The 10,217-nt window shown below is 39.8% G+C and overlaps 1 protein-coding gene across 1 annotated transcript in view; it reads right to left on the reverse strand.

The window, feature by feature from the left end:
* Window positions 1-2,789: 2,789 nt before the first annotated feature.
* The window catches only part of me1 (malic enzyme 1, NADP(+)-dependent, cytosolic), an 82,365-nt gene continuing 74,937 nt past the window's right edge, over window positions 2,790-10,217 (reverse strand). The window contains exons 7-14 of the mRNA XM_035672027.1: window positions 7,305-7,414; window positions 6,101-6,198; window positions 5,240-5,353; window positions 4,463-4,568; window positions 4,054-4,196; window positions 3,759-3,932; window positions 3,545-3,643; window positions 2,790-3,432 (exon numbers count right to left, since the gene is read on the reverse strand). Coding sequence (XP_035527920.1) covers window positions 3,265-3,432; window positions 3,545-3,643; window positions 3,759-3,932; window positions 4,054-4,196; window positions 4,463-4,568; window positions 5,240-5,353; window positions 6,101-6,198; window positions 7,305-7,414 — 1,012 coding nt within the window. The 3' untranslated portion in view covers window positions 2,790-3,264. The remainder of the gene's footprint in view (window positions 3,433-3,544; window positions 3,644-3,758; window positions 3,933-4,053; window positions 4,197-4,462; window positions 4,569-5,239; window positions 5,354-6,100; window positions 6,199-7,304; window positions 7,415-10,217) is intronic.

A 10,217-nucleotide genomic window follows, 5' to 3' on the forward strand; every position in this document is an offset into this window, starting at 1 on the left:
GGCTTACGGTTCTGTTTGTCACTACAAAGTTTTTCTGCATTTGTACTTGATACTTGACTTTGATACTGCTTTAGATAGAACCTTTCTAATCTTTAAGATTAGATGTAATTAAAAGATAAATTACATTAAGTCTTTAGTGGTTAGCATACAGTATTTAACATAAAAATGTTGGATTTGGAACCTATATTAAGGAATAATGCAATGACAAAAATAAATGTGAATAATTAAAAGCCTATAAATACAAATGAGTATAATCTTTAATTGTTATACTACAGTAGTAGTCCAAACAACTACAAATGAAAAGTGAAAAAGTAAACTGTAAAACATATTGCTGTTATTGATCTAAGATATCTTGGTTTGGTAAAAATTCATCAAGTATCAAATGTCATTAAAAGGTTCTCTGAGTTTATCCTGCTGGATCGCATCTTTTTCCTTAACCTGAAGTCTGAATTTCTCCATCTACAAGACAGCAGCATACATTAATCACAATGCCATTTTCAGTAGTTAACAGACCAGCAGTAAGTAAAGTGCTACCATCCTCTAAGTTATTCCATTTAGCCAATTATAGACAATTATAATATCCACATAGGTTTTATCCAATTTACCTATCATTATCCCAGTATAATGCAGGGTATAATGCCCATCTACTGGCCCAGTCATACAATGACTGGGAACAATACAGGAATATATGAAGATGTAGCTGGTGAAATTAGCCCAGAGTAAATGCAGTGATTTATAGTTGGGGGTTTAATGCATTTATTCATTATCTTGTGTCATTATATTAAGTTTCAGTAGACCTATAGAAAAAGGTAATGATAGAAGAAAATGTGCTGGCCAGGAGAGATAATAACACACAAATGTGTGCATTTAAATCATTATTGTCACTGATGTTGAACTATGGTGCCTTTTAGGGCCTTTTACTGATCTCTGCTCAAACAATGTTAGGGCACCCTCTGTTGGTCTTTATGGGTGGTTGCTCTTCTTCACGGACCTGCAGATTTCAACCTTTCCACTACAAGTGAGGGAGTCAAATTTTAAATTATAGTCAGAATAGTACATAAATCAGTAATATGTCTGCAATATTTCCTCAAGATGAAATGGCAAATTAGACAAAATAAAATAAATCATAAACTGTGACAGAAGAAAAGAACCAAATAATGGGCCCTGGGAAGAAATTAAATGATGTCTGTAGCAGAACACGCTGAGTGAGCAGTGGTGGTCGGGCAGATTGGAGAGGGGTTTTGGGCTAAATGCCAGACAGGCGACAGGGAGGATGGGTAGACAGACTCACACTAGCGACATTCCCTCAGGGGCTTAACTGATTGGCACTGATCACAAGGTCTCAGCAAGGAGCCATTTAATGTGAAACTGTAAACAAGGTCAAAATGATGTCGGGTTACAGCTGCCAGTCACCCGGCCTGTCTGCGACCAGCAAGGTGCCACAGAGGGCTGCAGGGTAGAGGATGGTACATGTGGTCCTTGTTGGGTCACCGAGACCCAACAAGGTGCACATGTGCTCCAGGTGGTAATTCTGTGAGTTTCCATTGGGTATAGGCCTATATGCAGACTAACCTAACTAAGTGGAGAAAATAGAAATTATGATTTAATTAAAAATATATAGTCAGCCGTAACACCTGACTGCCACATATTGTGAATGAGTGTGTGAAAACTGGATAGCAAGCTAGCAGAGAATAAAGTTAACCTAGCTAAAAGTAATGCATAAAGTGGTGAATTAGATAGCAAAGATTTAATTGAAATAAATGGTTGAAATAAATAGCTTAAGGTAATGGATAAATAATTAAAATGGTTCTGCTAAAAGTGGGCCTGATGGAAATGGTAAGAACAGTATAGGGAAAGTTGTTGGAATATAAATATGCCATTTATGCCGTAGACAGCAGACAACTGCATGGTGTTGACATTGACACATATTGATCATAATGTCAGTGTGGTGGTTGCCCAGGGCTGAATTAAAGGGGAGGATGAAGCAAGGAGTAAAACAAATGTTTGGCTCTTCACAGCTCGCCTAGGGCGAGACGCTCAACACTGAACGCTGACTGGTCTGGTTGCTTCTCTATTGATTTCGGACTGGGATGGGCAGCAGGCCAGCCAAGGCCTCTGGTACTGACTGTCTGGCCAGTGATTGATTAATTAATGTAAAATCATCCTCAGTTTAATCAGACAACACTGGACAGACACCAAATACACGGTTGGACTATAAACCGGTTTGATTCACCTGCTACTTTTATTGTGTGTTGATATAAACACAGCACATTGTCTGTGTGTATGGCTCTGTTTTATGGGTTACATATACCATAATTAATGCATTTGTTAGTTTTTATAATTGCATGAAAATGATAGAGATTGATTTATATTATGGTACATATGGATTAAATCTGAAAACAGTTGATAAGTTTACTTATTAAATTTGAATTACGTAAAATCTGCTGATGAAAGTTTTACTTTGAAAAGAAAAAAATGCATAGGTACATGGGGTTGTTAATGAAGCTATTCTAACATAAGATTCTAACTATATTGCAATGACATAAGTTGGCCTTTGAAGGGAGCCAGAGTACTATAAAATACATTATACACTATGCTGGCTGGTTTTACTGATGATACAGCTACAAAAATATACCAAAACGTGAGAGGGAGTTTTGTATAGGATTTCTGTGATAAACTCGATGGAGGCTACTTTAAATATTCTTTATTAGAAGTCCCTTTTATATCCAAGCCTAACGCTCAGTGAACTGTGTCCTTTGTCAGTAAAAATGTAGTAAACAGACATGAAAAACCTCAATCAAAACCATTTTTATTTAACAAAGACTGTTTGGATTATAGCTATCACAGTCATAAAGTAACTGCCTATTACAGTACGATTAACCCGTGAAAGACTTTCCCCAAATATATTACCGTAAAATGTAAGGTGATAACCACTATTAGTGCAATATTTATTAAGTCCTGCAAATTGCTTTCTGTTGTCACATTTTTTCAGTTTTACCTCCTTTTTAAACAATTTATATATATTCACTATTTTTTCACTATGTTTTTTAAACTACCATGCTTTTCACTACTGGAGAGGGAGACTTCAAATTAAAGTCCAATATCTCTGCATGTGTTGTCAGAATCAATTTCACAGTAATATATAAATGAGAAAATTCTACACACACCCTGTTTCATATGCAAACATCACTTCTTGTGATGGATATTGCATGTCAGTAGTTACCACGCCCCTCCAGGGCTCATTCTGTCTCCCTGTCCAGTGCATTAAAGCTTGCATGACTGCACAGTCATACTGTCCTCTGGCCAGCGGTACGAGTCCATAACAAACTCATCATAATCAGTGCTGTAGGTGAGTGAGTGTACGTATGCTGCTTTGTCGGACGGCTCCGGGCGAAGTGTTGCCATGTTGTGCTCATAGGCATACTCGACAATCTGTAATGAGCAAGTTTTGAGAAATTAAAAGTTTTTGCTGTTTCACAAGCCCTCATATAGCAGACATGGTGAGGTACATCTGCTCTTTATTGCGTGTATGCTGAGCTCTCACCTTGACAGCCAGTTTGAGAGAGACTTCTCCGATAGAGCTGAGAGGAGGATACAGTCTGCCCTCCTTCAGGTCCTCCTCCGTCACCAGGTGAGCAAGAGCCTGGTAAGCAGTACACACACAGCTCATGTTACAGTCGAGAAGGAAATGCATTCATTTATTAATAATATAAAGATTTGAAGAGGGTGTGTATATACAGTTTATGTCAGTGTGTTACCTCTGCTGCAGTGAGGAAGACTTCCTCAGTAATGTGTCGGACGGCGCAGGCAGTGACACCCAGGCCCACGCCGGGGAAGATGTAGGCATTGTTTCCCTGACCAGGGTAGAACGTCCTCCCATCAGGCAGGGTGACGGGGTCAAATGGGCTGCCACTGGCAAAGATGCCCCGCCCCTGCAGGAAAATGTGGTATATTAATATACAACAGTACAACTCGCCCATTGCTGAGCAGAGACAAGCAATGAAATCATTCATAGCCACATATGGGAATAAAATTGAGATGAACAGTGAGTACCTCGGTGAGAGTGTAACACTGCTCAGCAGTGCATTCGGCTTTGCTGGTTGGGTTGCTAAGGGCAAAGATGATTGGTCGGTCATTGAAGGAAGCCATGTCCCTGATGATCTGCTCGGAGAATGCGCCAGCAACAGCAGCCACACCTGTGACAGAAAGCCATCAATGTGCAATATATTTCATTTCAAAGTCTTCAGGAGCTTTACCAATATTTTCTTCCTAGTTCAACATTAAAGACAAAATGGCGTGGCTCATCTAAAGCATTCCCCATATGACCTTAAATTCTCACTGAAGTCTGCAAATGTACTGTCAGTACTTTTTTTCAACAATCCCTTGCATCAACTCTACCACACAGTCTGACAAAATAACAAACTGGATGTCTGATGAAAACATCAAATGCTTGTTGTGTTACCAATGATAGCTGTGGGTTTTAGTTCCCGAACCACATCCTCCAGGTTCTTCATCTGTAGGTGCTCGTGAGCAAACCTCTCCTTCTCATGAGTCAGGTTGTCTCGACCCTAAGGATTTGGAGAGGTGGGATGAGGAGGAGGACATTAAAGACATGAAACCATCTGTGGAAACACCAGACACTGTAAAAAAAACAGTTTAATGCTTGGATTCATTGTTATTGCTCTCTGTTTTATAGTGAATGATATGAATATGAAATTAAGGGTTTCTTGTAAATGTTCCTCTGGACTGGAGGATCACCAGTTTGGAAACAAAAGAGGTGAAGAGATGAATATGAAGAAGAGAGGTGGGATGGAAGAGAGAACATTGCTGATGGAGTGGAAGAATCAATGAGAAAGCGTGGAGGTTGAAGACAGTGAAGAGGAGGAGGAGGAATGAGGGATAAATGGATATTGTGGACAAAACAGATGTGTAACAGATGTTAATGTTGATCTCCTGGAGTCTTTTGCAGTGATTCCAAGGACAGACCTCTGTCATATAAATTAATGAACCATGTGAAATGTTTTTTTCTTGATTGTGGAGGTAACTCTGATGTCAAACAGTTTAGGAAAATCCACCCTTAGAGATTCTTAACCCGTGATAACATCAACCTGTGATGTTTTGTCCATTTCAGCAATTTTTTTTTTTGACTCATCTTCTCTACTTCCTGACATTTGTTTTTGAAGATTCCATCTTTATGCCTGCATGTGTACGTGTGGGTGTTTGCAGTATTTTATTGGACCTTGACAATGAGACCCTTAGAATCAACCATCCAGATCTTTTTCAAACTCTCTTCCTTAGCGAGTCCCTCCTTCTCCATGGCCATTGTAATCAGCTCAGCAATCCCCATCGCTGCCTGAAGGGAAAAAAAAGGGAAGGGATCAATGTCGTCAGAAGAACATCTGATCTGAAATCACAGCATTTTCTTTCCATTTGAAAAATCGACACATCTCACTGATTGTGGTGAAGAGGCAAGGCCTGAGTAGTGATGTTAAAAGTAATGGGATTGTAAATTGAAATCTTTCCTCTGCACACAAATCAAACAGGCCAAAATGTTCTCTTGTTAAAACAGCAATCGGTATGTTCCATTGGCATTAATGGTCTCTTGTTTAAAGTGAGACCATATAACTTTTAAAAGACAAAAAAACATAAAACAATGACCTCATAGGCAATAAAATATACCCTTGCTCAACTCAATACGTTTTGCTGCTTCAGCCTTACTTGGTCTGGTATGACCCTATACCACCAGGAAGTGTCTTTAATGGCGGGTTAAGACCACTCAATATTTTTGACTGTTAAAATGGTCACTGTGTCAGCAATTATAGAGTCATAAATTCTAACCGTGATTTGACCAAGAGACATGACAGACCGTCGCGAGGAGTCCCAGATGCAACATTACACGGGATAAACCATTTGTCGTGTAACTAATCAATCAGATCGGGCCATAATCGGGCAGATATCGTGTAGTCTAAACCAGCATATAGCACTAAATTGAAAAAATTGGGATATTAAGAAAAAAAAATACTTTGGCATTCTCTTGTGGCCACTCTGGCTGCTGTTCCGCCACACATACATAGTCAGTTCCACTTTAAGTAGCACATACCTCCCCTGCACCTTGGAACACAATGGTGTGGTCGCACATTTTGCTCTTAGTGATGCGGAGGGCGGCCAGGAGTCCAGCTACTGCCACAGCAGCAGTACCTAAACAGTATTACAGAGAGACATCAACACTTCAGGTTTATAATACATCTATGTGAATAGTATTTCTTCTATTTAAATACGCTTTTATTAATCTAATAATATGGTAAAATGTATTCATAATAATGGTGGTTTCACTAAAGAATTAAAAATCCTCTCTAATTGCTGTATCATTAATTAGCACAACAGATAATCTCCTAAACTCTCCTCCTGTTTTTACCAGTGGGTCCCCTTTTTGCATGTGCACAAGAATGCGCACATGAGCCTGAAATGTGAAACCCAGGTCCACAATGCAGGAGCCGAGGATCAAACCGTATATAGACCTACTAGTGACTCACATACTTGAGGCAAGTGAAAAATTGCAAGTTGTAAGTGAATTCAAATATCTTGGGGTGTTTCATTGACTATAACCTCTCCTTTCAGCCACATGTTAAAAAAAATCTGTAAAATGTACAATTCATCAGAAATCACGTCTACAGAGGCTGCCAAGACATTTCCACACCATCTGAACTACCGTTTAACAAGCTGGTCACAGGCCAACCATAGTATTCTGAAACCAATCAAATCCCTATACAAACAAGCACTCAAACCACTAGATAATTCTGGCATTTTCTCCACGTGTTTAAATAATAATTACCAATAGCATTACTGAATATTACATTTTAAACATTTCCTAAATTGCAATGTTGAGAAAGAACAGACCTAATTCTGCCCTGCATCGTGTGATACATTCCTCTGTGCTTTTAATATAGGGATCTCTCTCTGAATACACTGATTTATTATAATAAACTACTTCTAAATTCCATTGCTCTATTTTTTGTGGGGTGTGGGGATTGGGGGTTGGTCTGGTGATGTCCACAGTGCAGGCTCTAGCCATGGAAGCACACTAGGTCACATCGAATGTGTCACCCCAATTCCCTCATCTCCTATGTTTAAATAGAAGGTGAAGGGTTGGGGTGATATTCAATAACACACCACCTCAGACCATTCCTCCAACAAATCCTATTTTACATTCATGGAGTTTTATGAAAGAGGAATAAATGAGTAAGAGGATGTCCATTTGGGTGTGTGTGTATGTGTATGTGTGTGCGTGTGTGTCATTGAGTTACCTTGGATGTCATCGTTGAATGTACAGTACTTGTTGCGGTACTTGCTCAGCAGACGGAAAGCATTAACATTTGCAAAGTCCTCAAATTGAATCAGACAGTCCATTCCATACCTGTAAACAGAAAGGTTGCATTTAATCTGACTGAATCAACTTGAACAGGCAGAAAAAGAGAAATAAAGAGATGGCAAAGCTATTAGTTGTCATAGATAATAGACTTTTACACACATCAACACAAACAGAGAGAAGCCCCTGCTTTCAAAGACTTTATTTCAGTCCTGATGGGGGCGCTCCCTTGCTGCACTACACACGACAGGGTGAGACATAAAGAGAGGTGATGCTGGCTTCTTGGTGCACAAAGCTATAACAATGTTAAATTCAGTTGTCTTAATATGTTATCCGCTATATGAAAAAAATGTTGTTGAGTAATACTCTCTTTTGTTAGAAGTCAAGTCTAAATTAAGGCCACAGAACATTGTACACTGTTCGTTTTTTGTTTTTGTTTTAATAGATATTTGATAAGCTGGCACCTGTTTTGCCCAACTTTACAACAGCACCTCACAATGAGTATCAATGAGAGAGGTCAAACCTTCACAAAAGAGTAGAATCACAAAAACACCAAATTTGATGGAAAAGAACACTGAGCCCACCCAGTCTCCCAGTAAACCAGCAGCGTTCAATTTTACAAGATGCTGTTCAGACCACCGTTTACATATAGTCAATACAGCAACACAGCAGCCTGTGCCAATAAGCTGCTACAAAAACAGCATACAACAATAATAAACCATAAGCCCAGCGTTATGAGTCTGCATATTAGATTTAGCAGCGACAAAGAGGAATCCCAAGTTCCCATGTCTTTTAACAGATGGAACTTTGGTTCAGGAATTTACTGGATGTTTGCAGAGCGACGGCTGCTGCTGCTCTATCTCCAAGATGAAAGCCAGGTTCAGCTGTGTGCAGGATAACATCATGTCTGAAAAGCTAAAGTCTGATAGATGCTGAATAAAATGCTGTATATTAATGGAGATTTTTTACAGTGTATATTACAAGGTAACTGAATTGTTTGACTTAGCCATTTTGTAAAATGAAGTATTAAAATCTAATTTGAAACTAAATCCCAATGAAAATCAACTATTTTCATGTTAAAGTTGTATGGCTTTTCTTAGCATAATTGACTGTTTGCTAATAGCTTTGTACCCCTTTTGTTGCTATACCTGTCAAATGTTCTGTTCTTGCACATCACAATTATTGCTGCTAGACTTCAGGGAGTAATGATCGTTATGAAATTAACATTAGCCACAGAAAAGGTGCAGATTTTGCAATAAATATAGGTCCACAGACCGGTGAGACAACTACCTAATTATGCTTTTTGAGTAAAGTATTCCAGATTCCTTACTCCATTCATAGATGTTCAGTTGAAGGTATCAAACAGCTTCAAGATATTCTGTTCAAGGAAAAATCTCAAATGAAGTGGAATTCCATTAAAAGTAAAAGAGAGGACTCACTAACAGGCCAAACAACTGAGAATACTCTTTTTGCAATACAAATGACAAAAGCAGATATTTGGGATAACTACACTAATGCCCTTTGAATGATGTGACTGTCTGAAAGTATAGATTAGCAGTATAACTTTTATTAAGTCTATTTCTCAGCTAGAAACAATGGGAGGAAAGGGCGAGGTTGTCTGAAACCTGTATTAAAACCTTGGATCATGTTCCAGTGAGTGAGTGACAGAGGAAATTGGGGACAGGCCAAGCAAACAGGCCGAGCAGCCCCAAAACCCCCCTCCCCAGCACCTGCAGCCCTGTTAGTTAACTAAACAACAGGGGATAGTGAAGTCCTCCTTTGTCACATTTGTTTTTCACAGTTAAGACACTGTTTGCTCTCTTTCCTTCTTTCTGATGCCGTCTTTTGACTTTCTCTTCCCTTCTCTGTTACTTTTTCAGGCTTTTCATAAAACCCCACCTCATACCTCGTTTGCACTGTTATTGTATGATTCACTAAAGCTGTTTCCCACTTGTTACAGTGGCTGCTAAATTGCTTAAACTTTCAGCAGGAGGAGGTTGAAGCTGAGCGGAAGCGGAGCAAAAGAAATAAATGCAGGAAGAGAAGCGACCTGAGTTCAACTGCAATAAAATTTAATGCCCTGATGAGAGAGTGCCATCACTGGGTCACTGTTTATCCTTCTCTCTGCCACACTGCAAGACACAGATTCCTAATACAGAGACTGACAGCCTGGCTGACTTACTGCCAACACGGCAGTAGCGCTGAGGAGAGAAATGTGTTTTCTATCAAGCAGAGCGCAGTACTAAAGCACTGAGAGCCTGTGCGAAGAGGATGAATAATGAGGCCAAGAAGGGAGCTATAAACTTTTCATTGTGTTGGGGCTTTCAGAGACGGAGACAGGCGACAGGCGAGGATAGATGTGGCCTTGCCCCAATGCCAGTGCAGCGCCCTCTGGTTTGGTTTGGTGCAGCTCGCTACTGGAGAGGTCACGCCAGTTCACACAGAACCAAGTTGTGCATGCATAGAGTCCAACGAGGTGGATTTGGGAGTGTAGTCCTCTGCGGGAGTTGAGACTCGCATCCTGCAAGTATTCTCAGTAAAGGCAGAGGATTAGGTTTTAAGGCTTTAAATGAGGGTGAGAAACAATGCCAGATATTGAATTCATCGTTTTAGATTTTAAAATGACAGCCCAGAAAGATCAAAAACTCCTGACACAGATCTGAGGATGACTGAGCTGTGAACACATGCGTATTTATGGGCATCCACTGACCATAAACTACAGAGTGACTATGTGTGGTTGTGGGATTGCAGAAAGAAAGGAACATCTTCCCACTGTAGAAAGCTCTTTGGTCCTTGGCCTGAGCCAATAAAGATAGGGGGAGTGTTTTTGACAAAGTGTGTGTGTGTGTGT

The sequence above is a fragment of the Morone saxatilis genome, unplaced genomic scaffold (genome assembly GCF_004916995.1).
Source record: "Morone saxatilis isolate NCDOM2014 unplaced genomic scaffold, NCSU_SB_2.0 Contig24, whole genome shotgun sequence".
NCBI classification, from domain to species: Eukaryota; Metazoa; Chordata; class Actinopteri; family Moronidae; genus Morone; species Morone saxatilis.